Here is a 21,176-nt window from a genome sequence, read left to right as displayed (position 1 = left end):
ATAGCCGGATATAATGATCTTCCTTCTAGTCTATGAGTTATAAATTTATTTCCTTTATCTCTATAAAGTTTATTATATGTACAGTACTTTTTCCCTGTTTTATTGTGTTATTTTTTGTTATGATTATTATTGTTGTTGTTGTTATTATTGTTGTTGTTGTTGTTATAGTTGTTATTGTTGTTGTTGTTGTTGACCTTCTTTTTCCTTCAATATTTTCATCTTTTGTCGTTATTTTACGTGAGTCCTTTAAGCCTGACGGGCCCATTAGAGTGAACAAAGTACACTGCACTCTGATCAATGAGTACACAAATAAACAATATGGCTGGCACTGCACTGGACTGCCTCCCCTTCCTCAACTGTATATAGTCAGGTACACATCAACAGCTAGGTCGACAAAGGGTGCCAAAATTACTCTTAGGACAGGATACGAGTATTGTGTCCACTCAGTCACCACACCCGGGACATCTTAGCTATTAGAGTCTTGATCATAAATAGTTAACTCTAATATTCTTCTTCATGGTAAAAGGGAAAATTTAGAACGATTTAGTCCAATAATTATCTCGGTGAGTGAGTGAGTGTCAGTCAATGAGTGAGTCAGTGAGTTAGTCTACAGTATCTGTGAGTCAGTGAATGAGTCAGTATTATTATTTAAAGATAATCTTGACACAGCTAAATATAATCTATTAATAATATATATATAAAAAAAAATAGAAGCTTTGGTTTAACTCTGACATGACCAAATATGACTTGTTAATTTAACCCGGACTTCAGGATGAATTATTATTAATCAAGGAGGATTAAGTGGATGCTGTATGAGAATATTATACATACATACATACATACATACATACATACATACATACATACATACATACATACATACATACATACATACATACATACATACATATTACTTACTTTTTCACTATATATATTTTTTAATTCCTGTGTCCTATATCGCCTGTTTTAGTGTTTCATATTAACTACATATGAACTATAATACAGCTACAGCGCTTATATAAAGAAATGTTTTAATTACAATAGTACGTGTAGTGTGTTAACTAAAACTCCATTTATTATGTTTAATAGTAGTTACATTTCTATTACATACATTTTGTAATTGTATTTTGTAATTATGTGAAGTAGTTAAAATTTCTCTGTTTCATTTATTATACATTATATTTAAAATTGAAGTGTATAATTAACACTGTATCTAATAATAATAATAATAATAATAATAATAATAATAATAATAATGGTATGTCATTACAACAGTACAGTACAGTTAGTTCCATCATCAACACAGGGTAACATTGGGTACCACGGTAACACTGGGTACCACGGTAACACTGGGTACCACGGTAACACTGGGTAACACGGTAACATAGGGTAACAAGGTGACACAGGGTACCACGGTAACACTGGGTACCACGGTAACACTGGGTAACACGGTAACATAGGGTAACACGGTAACACAGGGTAACACGGTAACACTGGGTAACACGGCTACTGTAGCTCAGACTAAGTGCCCCACATTCCCTGCCTCTGTGGTGTACCTGCCAGCAGTCACCTCTCCAGCAATATCGGACGCTTGTGTTAATAAAGTCTCTTCTATCTTTCCAGGGCTGACTGATAAGCGGGTCACGTCACGCCGGGGTCCTGGAATAACCGCGGGGCTCCACAATATTGCCAGCCAGGAGTGCCAGGCAAGACTGACTCCAGCGTTCATAACGTACCCTCGTCCTCCCCCTCCTCCTCCTACACCTCCTGATGCTCTGCCGGTCTCTGACTTTGAATGAAACACGCGGAAAAATGATTGTCTGACAAGAACACCAAAAGGCATTCGGAGATCAAAGGTCGGTGGCTCACGTCTGATGGTCGAGAACCAGATTACCAGATATTATGAATTAAGCGGTCGAGCAGGAGGCCGTCTCTTGTGTTTATGCCTTCAGACATCTGGTCTTAGAGACTCCAGCTGGTTTAGGCTGTAGAAGCTGGAGCTTTACTTCCTCAATCTGTGAAGGTATTGAAATATAACCTGGTGTTCTGAAGCCACACGACTGTACTATTAAATAATTGGGAAGTGAAGTATTTGCTCCTTCAGAAGACAAAGCCCTCAAGTGGCCTCAGTCAGCTTACGGAGGAGACATCTTACAGCTGCTTACTCACCTGAACGAGGCTGAGAATGTCCCCACGCAGAAGGCGACGCAGTAGAAGATAGCACCAGCAAAACACCCCCCTCCCCTCCCATCCTGAACCTAACCACGTCTGCTGCAGTCATGGAGTTTGTACACAAAACCTCCTCTTGCACCCTCGCCTCCTGCCCTCTCTCCTTGAACAGATATTTTTCTACTCAGACGAGACCTACTCACAACACCGCCACCCAAACCAAAACAATGACAAGGGGACCAGAAATCCGCCGATCGCAGACGCTGCGACATTCAAGCGGGAGTTCTTCACGGACTCTCTCCTCCCTAAATCCTTTCCCGACGAACCCTTCCACGGTGTGTCTCCTTCACGTACTAGCGCTTTTAGTACTGGTGCCTCAGGTGATGTCCTTCGCGACGTCCTCCTTCATATCACCCCGCCTGACGTCCTTCGGCTCCTGGGAACACGAGGCGTGGCTGGAGGAGCACGGAGCCTTTGTGGTGCAGTGGACACCACGAGAGGAGAACATTGAGTTCAGGGTGACAGCGAGAACAACTGGTTACATCGGGTTTGGCCTTTCCTCCAAACCCAGGATGGACGGCGCAGATATCGTCGTTGGGTGAGTGTTGTCTCTGTCCAGTTACTGTCCCATTCACTATCCATCCATCCCTCCCTTCCTCCATCCCTCCGTCAGATCTCTCCATACAACCACCACAGACTAGTTGACAATGGACGCGTGTGATGGCTATTGTGGCGTCAGTCTCATACATCTATTTGGATATAAACGTTGCCTCAGTCCGCCCATCGTCAACCTGGTCTTCCCGGTGCACCAACATGTTACAACACACTATGAGGTGATTGTATCATGTACTGTCACCTGCCGCTGTGGCTCACTAGTTGAGGAGGATGTAAGAGTTTTGTGGTCATATGTACCTGTACATGTATGTATGTATGTATGTATGTATGTATGTATGTATGTATGTATGTATGTATGTACGTATGTATGTATGTATGTATGTATGTATGTATGTATGTATGTATGTATGTATGCATGTACGTATGTATGTATGTATGTATGTACAATGTATGTATGTATGTATGTAAGTATCATCATGACAACCCGGGGGGACCTCTTTGTTGATGAGATAATAATTAACGGGAGTCACACCTTAGCAACAGGCAGGTGAAAGAGGAAGTAGAGAGAGGGAAGAATTGAGCCTCTCTCCTCAGGTGAATTATTTCAACTTCACAGACTGTCAAAGATTCCTCGTAAATAATGAGATTAAAAAGGTCATATAATTTTTTTGAGTTATGTTTCTTGTTAATATTTCCGAGACATTTAATGGGTCACCTGAAGATTAGCCCCCCAGCTTATTACACCTGGAGATTACCCACCCTAACGCTAACCTAACCTAACCTAACCTAACCTAACCGAAGCCCACCAGGTAGCGTAGGGTGTTTAATCATCAGGTGAAATAAGCAGTATAGGTACTCGTGGGCATGTGCTGATTCCGAATTTTATGATATACGATTCGATTGCAGGGTAATTTGTGGTCGTAATGACGCTTGCAAATTATTATTTATATTTCAGTGCTAATTACTCGCCAACTATGGGTTTCTGAGGTGTGATTTTGGTGTTTTTATGTTATTCTGGAAGTTAAACCCTGTGTTACCACAGCCTGTGATCCCACTTGGACTTACCCAACCTTTGTTAATTCCCAAGTGACTCACTGCCCTAAAGCAGCTAATCCATCAAACAGACAGCGACGAACTCACACAAGTTAAAATGTTTATATTGTTGACTATATATACTTACTTCACTGTTACGTTCTCATAGTTACTTACTCTTAGGTGATGAAACAGTAACGAATTGTGTGTGAAGATTATACTTTAAATAAATATTGCTTTACCCACCATAAAGTGGCTGCATCTACCTGAACCGCGGGCCACATTAAATAGTCTTTCTCAATCACTCCGCGGGCCGCACAAACACACGGTTCGGGCCGCGGGTTGTCTTTGTCTGGTCTATGTCTCAGTGAGTAGTCAACAAATGTAGTGTGTGTGTGTGTGTGTGTGTGTGTGTGTGTGTGTGTGTGTGTGTGTGTGTGTGTGCTCGTGAGTGTGTGTGTGTGTGTGTAATAATAATAATAATAATAATTAACGGTTTATTGAAAAAGTTCTGCAGCCTGAAGGCTGAAAATATACATTGGGCATAAATGACTTATTACATACATTGGTGGTTTAACAAAAGCCTTCATTAGAGAAAGGTAAAGGAACATACAGTGAACATTCAGATTAATGTAGATGTTGAACAGCAAAAACGTAGTGTAGTAACTCCCTCCCAGATGGTGTTAGGAGGGACCTCACGTGGTGTAGTAGTTCCCTCACAGATGGTGTTATGAGGGGCCTCACGTGGTGTAGTAATTCCCTCACAGATGGGTGTTATGAGGGCCTCACGTGTGCAGTAATTTCACAGATGCAGGCAGGAGGGCTCACGGTGTGCAGTAATTCTCACAGACAGTTATGAGGGCTCACATGTGGCACTCAGATGGTGTTATGAGGGCCCCACGTGGTGCACTCCTCACAGATGGTAAGTGAGGGCCTCAGCGTGTGTGTAGTAATCACATAGACAGGCAGGAGGGCCTCACGTGGTGTAGTAATTCCCTCACAGATGGTGTTATGAGGGGCCTCACGTGGTGTAGTAACTCCTTCACATATGGTGTTATGAGGGGCCTCACATGGTGTAGTAATTCCCTCACAGATGGTGTTATATGAGTGAGGTGTGGTTCCAGGCCTTCCTATCGTAGACGGATTAACACATCGCTGGTAGTTGGGTCTCACAGGCCGTTATCACTGGGTACCTGGGACCTCACTGTGTGAAAGGTCAACTTGGGTACCACTGTTACTGTTGAGTTGTTCTCACTGACTTAAGCACTGTTCGCCACTGTTCACCTCTGTTTAACACTGGTTCCATTTCTTTCCTAAATGAAATAGTAACTTCTGGCGTGAACTTGTTGATATTCCGGTGGGGAGGAGGGTTCAGGGGAGGGAGTTGGTATGGGCCAACATAACAGTTGACCTGGCTGCTCTGAGAGGAGCGCCAGGTACGTCTTGACCCTTCGGTGGTCAAGGATGTAGTGTGTGTGTGTGTGTGTGTGTGTGTGTGTGTGTGTGTGTGTGTGTGTGTGTGTTGCTCTAAGACCCCCTCCCAGCCATCCCCCATCCCTCACCCACACCACTCACACCTCACCCACCCTTCGCCCTCACCCACTCCTCACCCTCACCCACCCTTCACCCACTCACTCAACCACCTCCTCCTCCTACAGATGGGTACACTCCGGCAAGGCTTACCTACAGGATCGTCATGGACACGGCAATCAAGAGCCTTCAGTGGATGACCAGCGCGATTGGATGTTGGTGGGCGGCTATGAGAATGACACCCACACTGTGCTGATCATGTCCCGCCCCTACAACACCTGTGACAAGCAAGACCATGTCATCTCCGTGAGTACCTGAGTGATTGTGGGTTTTTTTTTCTCTGTTTAACGCGACCCATGTCATTTCCGTGAGTACTTGAGCGACAGTACTCACTTAGGACGAATTATGTTAATCTTTGTGAGTACTTTAGCGACAGTAATCACTTAAGACGACCTACAGTATGTCATCTCCGTGAGTACTTTAGCGACAGTACTCACTAAAGAAGACCCATGTCATCTCCTTGGGTACATTAGCGACTGTACCATGTAACCCCATACGTACCTAAATGATAATCTTTATATTTTACACAACGAAACTTACCTAATTCAACCGCGTTATCTTCTGGAGTGGGCAACCTGCACGATTTTACTTACTTAACCCGATACTCTGGTTAATTCAGCATATATTTAACTTTTTTTTAAGTTTATTTAACCTCTATTAACTTAAATTTATCCAAAAATACTTGATCGAGTGTATAGCAAACGCTGTTAATATTTATTTCAACTAAAGATCCAAGCGAAGTGATATTTTCTTAAATTAACATAGTTATCCCTTCCATTTTCTCTGGTGGATATGTGGTTTTAGAAAATGGATAGAGTGATATATCGAGGGAAACTTTTTTATTTATGATTTTTTTTTATCACTCGTCAGTTTACTAGCTTGTTCGGGTGTTTGGGCGGCTTAGTGTCTTCATAACCCAGGAGGAACAGTGGGGTGTTCGTGTATATACTAGTTCATTATCCCAGACGGTGTAAATCAACTTACACTAACGTCACCGTGTGGTAGTACTGGATAGTGTTTGTTTAGTCATCTTATCGTCTATTAATGGGTGGTTTTAAACTCCTGTTTCGTTGTTCCTTTGCGTTATTGTACATTGTGTTATCTTACAGCCCCTCTTACTCCCCCTCCCACTCCCTCTCGACCACTCTCAGTTAGTTACCCCTTTCACCACTACCCTTCCATCTCTCTCAGCCGTCTCACCTTCACCCAGTCTCCCCCACCCCCCATTACCTCACCCTTCTTACTCTCCCTCACCGTCAATCCCCATCACTCACCCCTCTTACTCACCCTCGGTTCTTCTCGACCTTTTTCCCCTCACTCATCCCTCCTTGGCGCCAAGAAGGTAACTATTTTTTTGTATTACATTTTTCCCCTCCTCTCACTCTGTGTTGTGTGAGAGGAGGGAGAGTGGACGAGGAGGACGGAGAAGCCCCACCACCCAAAAAATTGGATAGAGAGAGAGAGAGGAAGACTGTCATGGACCCTACCCCCCACACCCCACTCCCCACACCCCACTCCACCCCACTCTTACTCTCTGTCTCACTCTTTTTCCTCCCCCCAAAAGAAATATCTTTCAAGGTTCTCTGAAGTATAACCAAGAGAATATGATAATACAGATTGTGGCGTCTAGTGTGTTTTAATCCCTCGCAGTAAAGGTCAGATAATGTCCCCCTGTGGGCTTTTGCTGGGATACAGTGGCTGAATGGATACAACAATCACCTTGTGTCTTATAGATCACTAATTCGCATCTAACACGGTAACCCCAAGTCCACCCTGCTGTAAATGGGTACCTTGACTTGTACAGTGTGTCGTGTTGATGTGTTGTGTTGTGTTGTGTTGATGCGTTGTGTTGTGTTGTGTTGATGCGTTGTGTTGTGGGAATATTGTTTTTCTAAAGACAACACTTCTACTACTGCTACCACACACACACACACACACACACACACACACACACACACACACACACACACACACACACACACACACACACACACACACACACACACACACACTTTAACAAACTCTACAGTCACACCCTCGTCATTTTATCATCCTTTTCAAAACAGTAATATCGTACAAAATCATTACCAAGGTAACTACTCTCCCTAACTCCCTGATTATGGATCTGGGTTCAAGAAACTTATAATTCTGTTAATTAGTCGAGCTAATGATTCCGAAAATAAGTTCAGCCTTTATGAGTCACTAATTACTCCCATCCTCTTAGAAATGGTGTCCGATTTTTTCTCGTTTTCTCCTTTTTTCCCACCTGAACAACTCGACTGGTAAACACATTAATTTTCCATTTCCCATAAAATTTTCCCAATTGTTTTTTTTTTAACTTTATTTTTATTTGCTTCTGAATATTAAGTCCAGTCTATGTATATTTTTTATCACTAATTATAAATATTTCTCAAAACTGTTTTAATTTTAGTAAACATCTTGTGTTAATGATGAAATAAATCCCCCCATTTATGAAAACTAATTAAATGTTTTCTCTAAGTTTTTTATTTATTTTTTACTGTTAAAATATTGTAACTAACAGAGTGAGTTAAATACGTTAATTTCTAATAATATCGTTGAACCTTTATTTAATGGATTGTTATCTCTATAGATGGAAGTCTTAGATCTAACGGACTCTGGATATAACGGATTTTCTTCTCCATAGTCCGTTAAATAGAGGTTTCACTGCGGAGAACAAGACTGAAGGCTCCATCTTCTGGCCGAATAAACAGTCACAATAAGCCACATACCGGATACATTCGGTTTAGATTACAAATTGTTAACAGAGAAATTATACCGGAGACTGCTTAAAGATTCCGGTAGTTCGTGCGTGCGTGCGTGCGTGCGTAGAGGCAGGTGGTCGGTGATAAACTTGACCTGACCTTCATTGTCTCTCATCTGTCAGGTATCTCACTTTACTTCCCCGTCAGGCTGTCAGCTGGTGTCTCTCTCTCTCTCTCTCTCTCACTTCCTCACTTTCACCTCACTTTCTCTCCACTCTCACCTCTCACCAGTGTGATGATACCTCCTCCCATAGTGTCACATGATCACTCTCACTCACCACATGACCAACGTCCTCTTGTGTACAGTCACCTCCCCCCCCCCAACACACTGTATACTGTACATCCTGTGGCACGTCCTTGCTGTCCTTACCGTCCTTGCCGTCCTTGTTGTTCTTAACGTCTTTGCTATCCTTGCTGTCCTTACCGTCCTTTCTGTCCTTACCGTCCTTGTTGTTCTTACCGTTCTTGCTGTCCTTACATTCCTTTCCGTCCTTGATGTCCTTGTTGTCCTTGCTGTCCGTATCTCCTGTTTTTATTGTTGTGTTCTCTCCTCACACCACTGGAGCACTTTGTCGTGTTATATCCCCGCAGCATAAAAAAGATTCAACCTTTTATACTATTATGCACACTTCACTGCCTCACCCCCGCCACACTTTGTTAAGGATAGAGTATACATAAACGTATTAAACACTCACTAGAGCGAGAATGTCTGGTTGATTGGTTGTCACCTGACTCGAACCTCTGATGTTTTTATTCTAGGGAGGTTAGGTTAAGTTAAGTTAGGTTAGGTTAGGTTAGGTTAGGTTAGGTTAGGTTAGGTTAGGTTAGGTTAGGTTAGGTTAGGTATAAAGGATCAGAATCTGGGTCTGTATGTGTTAGATTTTGTCTTCCAGTTCACTATCTGTCCTTCTGTCTCACCAAGACACAGATTCCTATTCATAAATCACGATGCTGGTGTGTTTGGTGCTCCAGAGACGCCGAGTCAACACCCCAGTGTGTGTGTGTGTGTGTGTGTGTGTGTGTGTGTGTGTGTGTGTGTGTGTGTGTGTGTGAACCATTTATTTTTAGGGTTGTGGTGGTGAGAAGGAGAAGCTGATGGGGGTTCTGGCCAGGGGGTGGGGGAGATGATGAGGGGAGGAGAGGAAGATGTGGGGGTATGTAGGGGAGGAGGGAGGGGGGGGGAGGGGAGGAGGAGGACATGGGGGTATGATGAGGGGAGGAGGGAGGGGGTGATGGTGGGAGGAGGAGAAGATGGGAAGGATGGTGGGGGAGGAGGGAGGGGGGGGGGTGATGTAGGGAGGAAGAGGAGGAGGAAGGTGAGGTGTACCCAGGGAAAAAAATTGGATCGGGGGAAGAGTCTTGGGGCAAAAACTCGATATGGAGAGACGAGAGGCTCCCTCAAGTGTCTGGCCGGGAGAAAGGAAAAAAACTGTATGTAGTTAGCGCGGAAAACCTTCACTTTTTGTCTTCTTTATATACCGGTACATATATATAAACCCTAACCTAACCTAACCTAACCTAACCTAACCTAACCTAACCTAACCTAACCTAACCTACCGTAGGGAAGGAACTTTTGGTGTCAAATTAATCACAGAGAGAAAATATATATATTCTCGAAATTTATGAGAGAGAAAAATAACAAGTAATTTTCGAGATTAATAAACCATTATTTTGTCTTCCAATACCCACTCGTTTATCTGTGACGTCACGAGATAATGAGTCAATTACCATACAACTTGTAATTCATTAGAAAGCGGTAGTAATTGGGTTGTTATCCTGGAACAGTAATATATCTCTCCCCTCTCCCCGCCACACACACGCGCACACACACACACACACACACACACACACACACACGCACACACACACACACACACACACACACACACACACACACACACACACACACACACACACACACACACACACACACACACACACACACACACACACACACACACACACACACACACACACACACACACACACACACACACAGACACACACACACACACACACATGCCACACACAGACACACACACACACACACACACACACACACACACACACACACACACACACACACACACACACACACACACACACACACACACACACACCACCCAAGACAGCTGAGCGTTTTTCAATAGTTATCCCTCATATTTTTTTACGTTTTCAGTATCGATAACCATAATATTTACAAAAAAAAGTAAACAAAGCGCAAAGAGACGAACGCACTATTATTATTATTTATATATACACATATTATTATTATTATTATTATTATTATTATTATTATTGTTATTCAGGCAGAAACAGACAGATAGGCCTTGTTAAAATATGAGTGATGTTGGCGTGGTCCATAACGACGATAAAGGGGGTGGAAGGGGAAGGGAATGGGTGGGGGTGAGGGGTGGTGATGGAGGGGGTCAACACGGCTTATTACTGAGTGAACGTGTGTCGGCTTCGGTGGCGGCTGGGGGAGCGACTGGGGCGGTGGCGTGACCATCTCATCTCCAGGGGCGGCTTAGGCGTCACGCAGGTCCCACCACCATCAACCACCATCACCACCACTACCATCATCACTACCACCATCATCGTTACTACCACCACACAATCACTACTACCACTACCACAATCACTATTACCACCACCCACAATCACTACTACCACACCACAATCACTACTACCACTACCACCACCATCACTACCACCATCATCACTTACCACTCCACCATCACTACCACCATCACTACTACCACTCACCATCATCACCACCATCATCGTTACTACCACCACCTAATCACTACACCACCACCCACAATCACTACTACCACTACCACAATCACTACTACCACTACCACCACTACCACCACCACAATCACTACTACCACACCATCACTACTACCACTACCACCATCACTACTACCACTAACACCATCACTACTACCACTACCACCATCATCGTTACTACCACCACCCACAATCACTACTACCACTACCACAATCACTACACCACTACCACCATCACTACTACCACTACCACCATCACTACCCACTACCACCATCACTATACCACTACCACCATCACTACTGCTACTCTACCATCACCTACCACCACTCACTACCACTACCACCATCACTACAGACAAGACAGACACTGAGGTCTGCTGTGGGTCGAGCTTGAACCAACTCATAAGCGACACACACACACACACACACACACACACACACACACACACACACACACACACACACACACACACACACACACACACGCTCAGCAACAAACACACACACACACACTCTCTCTCTAGGACTCAGTGACTGTACGTAATCTTGGTTCATCCCGGCAACAGTTAAGAGGCTTCCCAAACCTCATCGATTCTCGCCGGCTGATGGATGTAATATTACTTCATCTCCTTGCATGTACCCCGGTCCCTCCTCCCTCTAGGGTCCATCCATGGTCCATCCCTGGTCCCCAGGCTGGTCCACACCTTCCCCCACGCTGTTCCACCCCCCCTCTTCTTTGTTCCTGGCTGTAGCGTGGCGGTCAAATGGGTGCTCCCCTCCTCTCTCTAATCGTAATTATTCTCAACACAAGTTTGATATAATCTAATCTAATGTAATCTGAGCTAATGTGCCGTAAGCTTGGTAAATGTAACCTAACCTAACCTAACTTAACCTAACAACCTGAACTAACTTAAAATAACCTTAACCAATTTGCTCTAACCTACCCTAACCTAATCTAGCCAAACCTAACTTAATGTAACTTACACACACACATACATTAAAACACGTACAGTGGACAACAACAACAAAACAACAACAATAACAAAAACAACAGGAACAAAAACAACAACAGAAACAACAATAACAACAACATATTATATCATGTTAAAACACATTGAATACCTCACAAACAGTTAGTACACATGCTCACCGTGTTGCACAGGAGGGAACGACAGGTTGCAAGGCTTACTGTATGTTGATGCTTTGTGTAATATTAAGCTGCTCAATACTACATCTCCTTAGCCTTGCCCGGGGGAGAGAGGCGGCCACTAAGACTCATTCATGATAATTAAGGTTGTCATGTGTGTGTGTGTTTCAGGCTGTTGTGTTCCTGAAGTCTGAAAGTCAAAGGAGTTTCAGGTAGTCCCGGTAAGCCTCTGTCCTAATAGGTCCCACTTCCAATAGGCTCCAATCCCAGTAGGCCCTCGTCAGAACTTGAAATATTCCTATAAACTACTACTGAACCTAAGCTAACTATGAGGATTTAAGGTTAACAGTAATTAGTACCCAGTTTTAATCGGCTTGAAGTTATTAACCTAATCACACTTTAATTAACCCAACTAGTCATTAGGATTCAGGCTTTACGTAAGATTAAATTAGGTATATGTTGGTTTGGTTAGGTTCAGTTACGTTAGACAGACAGACAGACAGATATAAATGTTCAGTATAATCGTCACCCAGGCTCACTATGGTTCGACAGGTAGACAGACAATACAGGTATACGAACAGTAAGTCGATTCAACCACTACAAAATAAAAAGAGGTGAAAATTTTGAAATAAACATCGACGTGTGGTGTCAATATCACACACACACACACACACACACACACACACACACACACACACACACACACACACACACACACACACACACACACACACACATTCTGAAATTTGGCGGCGACGCTCTCAAGAAAATATTCACGCAGGGATCATTTATCTGGTCAGGGTAGGAGGACGAGGCACACATCTCCAGTCTAGTCTGCTCCAACACCTCCTTCCTTCCTCCCCCTGCCCCCCCTTCCTTACTCTCACCTTCCTTCCCTCCCCTCCTTCCTTCCCCTCTTTCCCTCCCCCCAAATCTGTGCTTCACTCTTGTTATGTTAGATACATTGTATGTGGTTTAAGGCTTTTACACACACACACACACACACACACACACACACACACACACACACACACATCCAGATAACAGATACTCTAAATTTGAAGTCAACCTTAGCTCTATGCCCCCCCACCCCCACTCAGAGGTCAACCTTGTAGGAACCAGAGGTCATGTTGGTGTTCAAGTGTCACTGTTGACAACACTGAGTACTTCAGTGTTATCCTTGACCCATATAAAGGATACAGTATCTTAACCATTTGAGTACGTCCACCTCAGCTCTCGTACTCGAGGGATTAATTTCTCGTACTCAATGGGTTAATTTCTCGTACTCAATGGGTTAATTTCTCGTACTCAAGGGGTTAAACTCTTGCTTATTGGTTAAGTCTGTAAATCGTTTAACTAAAGGTGTTAGGTCTTCGTCGGAAGGAGTTAGGTCTTCATACTAAAGGGGTTAGGTCTTCATACTAAAGGGGTTAGGTCTTCGTTTCCAAGGTAATAAATTAATAATAAATGAAATAATACAATAATTGGTAATTAATAAAACTAATTAATAAAGAGATTAATTATTTATTATGTAATTAATTAAGAGTCAGCACATATAAGTATTAGACAATGACTCAACAAATCTCTGGAGAGTTTAAGAAATATTTTGTGTTCGCCCCCCAAAAAAAATCAATTTGTTCTCATTAAATAGACGAGAATTTTCCTGTAAAAGCCACAGTGTCGTTGACCAATAGCAGAGCGTGAAAAAAAACAAAAAAAAAACAAGTGGCACTGCTGCTCTGCGATGATTGGCTAGAAAGTCAGATGGTCCCCCACAGCCACCAATCAACATTTAGAATTATATATATATATATATATATATATATATATATATATATATATATATATATATATATTGTTTTTTTTTTTTTGTCTACTTCAGAACTCGAATATATTTCAACTTCGTGAACTGAAATAATTTGAGAGAATAAAATGATGCGCCTCCTCGGAGACCAGATTTTCAATTAAAACTTTACTCCTTTGAGGGCGCCAACCCGTAAAAATATATCCCAATGATTTTTTTTCTTCTTCGGTGTGATAACCTCGCAGTTTTTTCACATTACTTATATGTTAATTTCAGCTTGGGAGGCAGGGGGTGGGAGGGGGCAGGGGGTGGGAGGGGGAAGGAGGTGGGAAGGGGAAGGGGGTGGGAGGGAGGGGGAGGAAGGGACGGAAAATGTGATGATATATAAGATTATGAAGCCTCTTTAAAATCTAAGAGGATTTATTTTGGGTATGTATCCTCTTAAGGGGAGGCATCCATATCCTTTAAGGGTGTGAAAACCCCCTTAAGGGTAAGTGGCTCTCTAGAGAATGTACACAACCCTTAAGACAATGCATCTCCCTTAATGCTATGTGTGACCCCTTAATCCCTTGAGTCCTGAAGGGTTAAACCATAGTCGTCAAAGGGTTAAGGGTACGAGATCCCTTTAAGTGGCCCCACCCCCTTAAAATTATTTCCCAAGACAAGTACCCAAAAGGGAAGGGAGTGGGGGAGGGTGAAAAGATTGGTCGTTTCTTCCCTAAGGATCGAGGGTGAGATAAAAGCTTTTCCTAGAGGTTTGAGTAACTGTGAACTACGTCTTAATGGGAGCTACAGGTGGCAGCCACACTCACACCACTACACAGCTCACTCCAGGGCTGACCTTAATGAACACGCTATACCAACAACACTCTCTCTCTCTCTCTCTCTCTCTCTCTCTCTCTACGGTACAATGGTGACCATTGTGTAATCACTTGAGCGTCACCTATTAATCTTCCGATCAAACACCCACAGCTTCGGAAACCGTTGTCAACTTGAAAAACTGGCGCCACACACACACACACACACACACACACTCTCTCACACACACACACACACACACACACACACACACACACACTCTCACACACACACCGCCTCTCACCCACCTGTCAGAAGCAAAATAAAGGATCAAATGACACACAAACTCGAGCAGAAAATACTATGACCAGCAGCTAATTTACATCTAGGACTTTAATGTTTTTCATGTTCAGTCATGTGTATTGTTCATTAACTTATTTTGAACGGTTAGTTGAACAATGATATTATTAACCCCTTCACTCTAGTGACGACGCTTTTTGATATTATTATTTTGTGAGTTATATTCAGTACAGAGAGCAGCCAACCAGTACACACGGGATTAGTAAACTATCTCCACTAACCTAATTTACATGTGTGTGTTGTCAGAGATTCCTAAAGCTGCTCCTCATCTCGTTGTGTTGTATTCGTGTGTATAAAGATCCTTCACCGTGCCAACAACCTGTAGAGTTGTGTGGATATTTGATCATCTTTAAAAAAAAATTGAAAATCACCCAAATATTCTTAAAAATTTATTGGGTTTGGTTTTGGGTAAAAATATTCCACCATTATTCAGTCCAAAACAAAGAATATATTTACTCCCAATAAATTTATAACAATGAAGCTGTGAAAACATTACGATTTTTTCTCCAGCTATCAACTTTATTCAGAATCTCACCAAAGTACTTCTGAACATGATTATAAACTTTGTGAGTCAGAAAGGTAATTAATCGTGTTAATTGTTTGTACACTAATTATATTATATTTTTCAAAACAAATCTACTCTTGCAAATTCGACCAACAATTTGAGAGTCAAAGGTTGGAAAGATTTATAGAGCCGAATTGACAAAGCTGAATCAGAGGCTGTTGTCTGGCTGTGTCATGTATAAATAAATAAATAAATAAATAAATAAATAAATAAATAGATAAATAAATAAATAAATAAATAAATAAATCTCCAGTTACATTCCTCATGTCCCTTCTTATGTCATCTTTTAAAATGTTCCTCTGACTCAGATCTCAACAATTGTATTAAAACTGTAATTATTATTAATCGAAAAGTAATTAGTTTTGAAACTACACTGAGAGAGTAGGATTCCCGAGAAAAGTTAACGGGGGGAGAGGAGGGAGGGTGGGAGAGAGAGAGGGACGGAGGGAAGGAAGGAAGGAGGGAGAGAGGGACGGAGGGAAGGAAGGAAGGAAGGAGGGAGAGAGGGACGGAGGGAAGGAAGGAAGGAGAGAGAGAGGGACGGAGGAAGGAAGGAAGGAGGGAGAGAGGGATGGAGGGAAGGAAGGAGGGAGAGAGGGATGGAGGGAAGGAAGGAAGGGAAATCATTCGTCAACTCTGAGTCATCTTGAAGGAAAGATGAAAGGAGGGAGGGAGAGAGGAAAGAAAGGAAAGAAGGAGGGAGGGAGAGGTAAGTCATTCGTCTTCCACGCTTGAGTCCTGCCCTCAAGCTTCAGTTGTTGACGGGAAGGCTGACAGAGAAGCATTATTCTCAAGTATTATTAAGAGAGGAGCTGCCATAAAAGAGGTATTATTAAAAAATGAACTGACAGAGAGGCATTATTAAAAGGCCCGACAGAGAGGCATTATTAAAGAAGGAACTAATACGTAGAGGCATTATTTTGTGGCATTACTAAAAGAGAGAGTGATAAGAGGCATTATTATAGGGAAAAACTAACACAGAGGCATTATTATGTGGTATTATTAAAGAAACTAACCATTATTATTATTATTTTGAAGCATTGTTATGGAAGGGATCACACACACACACACACACACACACACACACACACACACACACACACACACACACACACACACACACATACACACACACACACACACAGACACACACACACACAGACATACACACACACACACACACACACACACACACACACACACACACACACACACACACACACACATACACACATACACACACACACACACACAGTAGAGCCAAGACCTGAGAACTATGTGAGGCAGTATGAGAAGAAGGTTGAAAAGGGTGAGAGGTGAGGAACTTATGTTGGAGGATGAGGAAGGGGGTAATGAGGAGATGTGGTGGAGTCGATCCAGCCATCCACCAACAGTAGTTACTGGGGGGTAGACCCCCTGGCAGTCCTCTCATCTGCCCACAAATATCTCAAGACTCATTTTAGTTTCTCCAACGACGGCCATTTTGACGTCGTACAATACCAACTTGGGGAAATTCTCTCCTCTCCTTGTCTTATCCTCCTTCCCTACTTCTCTCCCACCTTGTCTTTCTCTCCTTCCCTCCTCCCCCTTGTCTTAACCTCCTTCCCTCCTCTCCTCCTTGTCTTATCCTCCTTCCCTCCTTCTCTCCCACCTTGTCTTTATCTCCTTCCCTCCGCCTTACCCTCCTTCCCCCTCCGCCTTACCCTCCTTCTCTTCCGTCTTTCCCCCCTTTCCCTGCTTCCCTCCTTCTTTGAGCCTTTGAGCTGGCTATAGTGAGGCTCATAGCTTGATATTCTCTGGCTGTTTCAGGTAAAGTTTAATGACTCCGGTGAAGTTTTTGTTTGTTTGTTTATATCTCAGGTAAACTCTAATTACAGGTGCAGGTTAGGTTGTATGGCTGAGGTTAGGTTAGATTAGGTTTTATGGCTGAGGTTAAGGTCGAGTTGTTAAGGTAAAATTTCATAGTAGTTCAGGTTAAGTCTGGTGGTGGTTGAGGTGAAGTTTAGTGGCTTACCTCAACTAAGGTGTCCCAGGTAACAATTAGTAGCTCAGGTAAATTGTAAAGCCAGACGGAGCCATCAGCACCGCTTGACGCTCTTCTCTAACGCCAGGCTTATCATTGAAATTATTCCAGACGAACGTTCGCCCGCCTCCTGCCTGCACTGGCACTTTCTATTAAGCTCGTAAAACAAAAACACGAGTTACGACAGAGTTTATACCATGGATAATACAAAGAAGTCGAAGGTATTGATACTCTTAGACAGATGTTGATAGATTGAATTAATAAAGTATTTAAATATTAGACTACGAGTAATGGTAATAAAGTAAACATCCACCTTGAAATATGACTGTTTGGTGTAAAGACATAAAACATATAAACAGACATTATGTTCTCTTCTCTTCACCAGTACAGAAAATTACGTGGCTGGAACCCGGTGACCAGAGACACACAGTACACGCTAACAGAACTGAACAGTCGCTATAGTGTTTACACGTTACACGCTAGCCGTCATAACCTAACGTAACCTAACCTAACCTAACCTAACCTAATCTAATCTAACATAACCTAACATAACATAAATGAACAGTCGCTCCCGTGTTCACAAGTTACGTTACAGCCGTCATAACCTCGCATCGTAAACACACATTAGGACTGTAGGTGATGGTACAAAGTTCAATCGTCACTGTGAACCGGCTGTAGATACGATCCAACTTTCCACTTTATGTTCGACAAAATATATACTTATTGGAATTTTTTCTCGGGAACACAATAGCCTTTTGGGTAGGAGGGGGGAGGGAGAGAGGCAGGGAGGAGGAGAGGTGGAGGAAGTGACACAGGAAGGGAGGGACGGAGGGACGTAGGGAGTGAGAGAAAGGGGGGGCGAGGAGGAAGAGAGGGAAGGAGTACAGGGAGAGAGGAAGAGGGAAGGGAATAACATAAGGAAGAAGGGGGAAGAGGGAGGTAGAGAGAGAGGGAAGGACAGGGAGGAGGGAGGAAAGGAAGTTTTAATGAGTGTAATATGTTCGATAAATCACCCATTTTTTTCCTCCTCTCTCTCTCTCTCTCTCACTGGTATATTGTCCAATACTACACTAACTACTGCCGCTGCCTTCACTCCCGGTCTTGCTGCCACCGACGATACTCAAGTTAATGATTCACGTTTATATAAAAAGGAATATATCGCTCGTAGCCGCTGGACTGTTAGTAGTGAGTGGTGTCAGTGTTGTTCGTAACCTAACCTAACCTAACACATCGTACAGAGAGGACTGGCGTGTCTACTAAACACAGGTCATCACGCAATCCCTCGACTGCTTCTTAAAATAGACCTTCCTCTCCAGACTTGACACTTCTCTTCTCTCTTTCTTGGTATTCTCCCTCCTCTCCCTCCCTGTGTTCTTCCTTCTCTCCCTCCCTTTCTCGGTATTGTCTCTCCTCTCCCTCCCTATCTTTTACCTATTCCCCCCCTCACTGTGTCCTGTCTGATCTCCCTCATAATGTTCTCCCTCTTCTCCCTGACTCGACACCCACTACCACCACCATCATCCGTGGACCCAAATCTGCAGCAGTGTGGTGGGCTATTATATACCTTCACAACAATCCCTTAAAGGGCCCATCGCCAGCTGCTGTAACAATCAACTATCGACCCACTAACAAGCCCTTCAATGCCCTCAGAGTGGCCACACGACTCGCTAGTTCCCCGGGCAACATCTCCTTCATTCTCTCTTAAAAAAAAATCAAATAAAAATCCTATCTTAGATGACCTTTGACGATCCATCCCCACGAAGGAGGTTTGACTGGACATCCGCGTCAAAGAGTAATCGTATTTTAGGTTGGATTTCTGATAGTGGGAGTATAAGAGAAACGACAGTCTATCTTCTGTGGGTTGTCACTGTCTCTCCTCGATATCCCGCCGTCCAATTAAGGCAGGCCGAGGAGCTAAGCCGATTGTGGAGGTTGAGGAGTCTCTCTGATTGTGTTTTAATTAATCGTTGCGTCCGACCCAAGGTACTTCTGGTTGGTCCTGCCGCTAGAGGGTGGTGGGGCGTTTGGGAGGTGGTGACGGGGCGGGATGGAGGATAGGAAAGGGGGTGGGGCAGGTAAAGAGACAGGGGAGAGGGGTGGAGCTGGGGAGAAGGAAGAGGTGGTGATGGAGAAAGAGATGGAAGAGGAGGAAGAGGAAAGGTAGATGGAAGAGGAGAGTACGGAAAAAGGAGTAGAAAGAGAGATGGTGATGACAGGGAGAGGGGAGGAAATGGAGGAAAGGGAAGTATTTGGACAGAGAGAATAGGATTGAGAGAGAGAGAGAGAGAGAACAAAGAGGAAGAATGGGAGGAGATAAGAATGAAAGGGTAAGAGAGGGGATGAGGGATAGTGTGGAATGGATAGGGATTAAGGGATGAGGGGAGAGAAGAACATGAAGAAGTGCAGGTGGGGAGGGTGGGGGAGGGAGGGTGGGGAGGGGAGGGGAGGTAGTTGGACACGTAGATAGGGTGAGGCTTCATAGAGGGTGTGGCTGTATAGAGGGTGTGGCTTCATAGAGGGTGTGGCTGTATAAAGGGTGTGGTGGCTGTATACAAGGTGTGACAACATATAAAAGTATGTGGTTACGAGTATATACGTTCAGGCGTGGCTTTACAGACTTTATGGAGGGTGTGGCTTAAAGAAGGGTGTGGTTAGGAGTTTATAACACCATATAATATATAAAAGGGTGTGGCTAATATAGGAGGGAGTGGCAACTGCTGCGACAAGACCATCTTGCACATGAAACTCCTCAACTTGGTGTATACAACGAAGACCCAGCATGTCCCTCCCGCCCTTCCCTCCACACACCCTCACTCCCTCCTTCCCTCCACACGCCCCTCTCCACTCACTCCCTCCACTCCTTCCTCCTCGCTCCCAAACTCTGGCTCCGTCTCCACGACACCTCCACTCAACTTGCCTGACTCAAGTTAGCTGTGTCGCCGCGGCTCTAACTTGCAGCCTTTCTTCCCGTAGTGAGGAGGACGTGTGGCTTCCCTCAAAGTACCTTACTCACTCACTCACTGATTGACTGGTTGACTGATGGGTTAACTGGCTGACTGGTTGATTGATTGGTTGACTGGTTAATTCACTGATTGGTTGACTCACTGACTGACTGACTGATTAATTGACTACTTATTTGATAGTTAACTCTCTCTCTCTCTCTCTCTCTCTCTCTCTCTCTCTCTCTCTCTCTCTCTCTCTCTCTCTCACACCTCTCTCACACCTCTCTCTCCTCCCTCTCACCCCCTCACCTACCTCCCTCACTCTTCTTCTCCATAAAACAAACATTCTCAGTCACCCTCGAAGTCGACTTTGATTCGCTCCTGAGAGACTATGCGGCGCCTGACGGAGGGAGTAGGTCCTGCCACGCCTCCCGCTTGACGTGTTGTGAAGACTGTGAGGTGATGGAAAACGTTGGAATGTTTCACCCTTAGATATACATAGAGATAGAGTTGATATTCTGTGATATATTTGTTGTTGTGTTTTCAAGGCGTTTA

General features: G+C 43.7%; 1 protein-coding gene across 1 annotated transcript in view; it reads left to right on the top strand.

Annotated features, from left to right (window-relative positions):
• Nucleotides 1–1,626: 1,626 nt before the first annotated feature.
• The window catches only part of LOC121874039 (DBH-like monooxygenase protein 1), a 40,296-nt gene continuing 20,746 nt past the window's right edge, over nucleotides 1,627–21,176 (top strand). The window contains exons 1-2 of the mRNA XM_042377905.1: nucleotides 1,627–2,767; nucleotides 5,475–5,652. Coding sequence (XP_042233839.1) covers nucleotides 2,280–2,767; nucleotides 5,475–5,652 — 666 coding nt within the window. The 5' untranslated portion in view covers nucleotides 1,627–2,279. The remainder of the gene's footprint in view (nucleotides 2,768–5,474; nucleotides 5,653–21,176) is intronic.

Source organism: Homarus americanus, unplaced genomic scaffold, assembly GCF_018991925.1.
Source record: "Homarus americanus isolate GMGI-L3 unplaced genomic scaffold, GMGI_Hamer_2.0 scaffold42982, whole genome shotgun sequence".
Lineage (NCBI taxonomy): Eukaryota > Metazoa > Arthropoda > Malacostraca > Decapoda > Nephropidae > Homarus > Homarus americanus.
The sequence above is the reverse complement of the archived record's forward strand: the minus strand, read 5'-3'. Positions and strand labels throughout refer to the sequence as shown.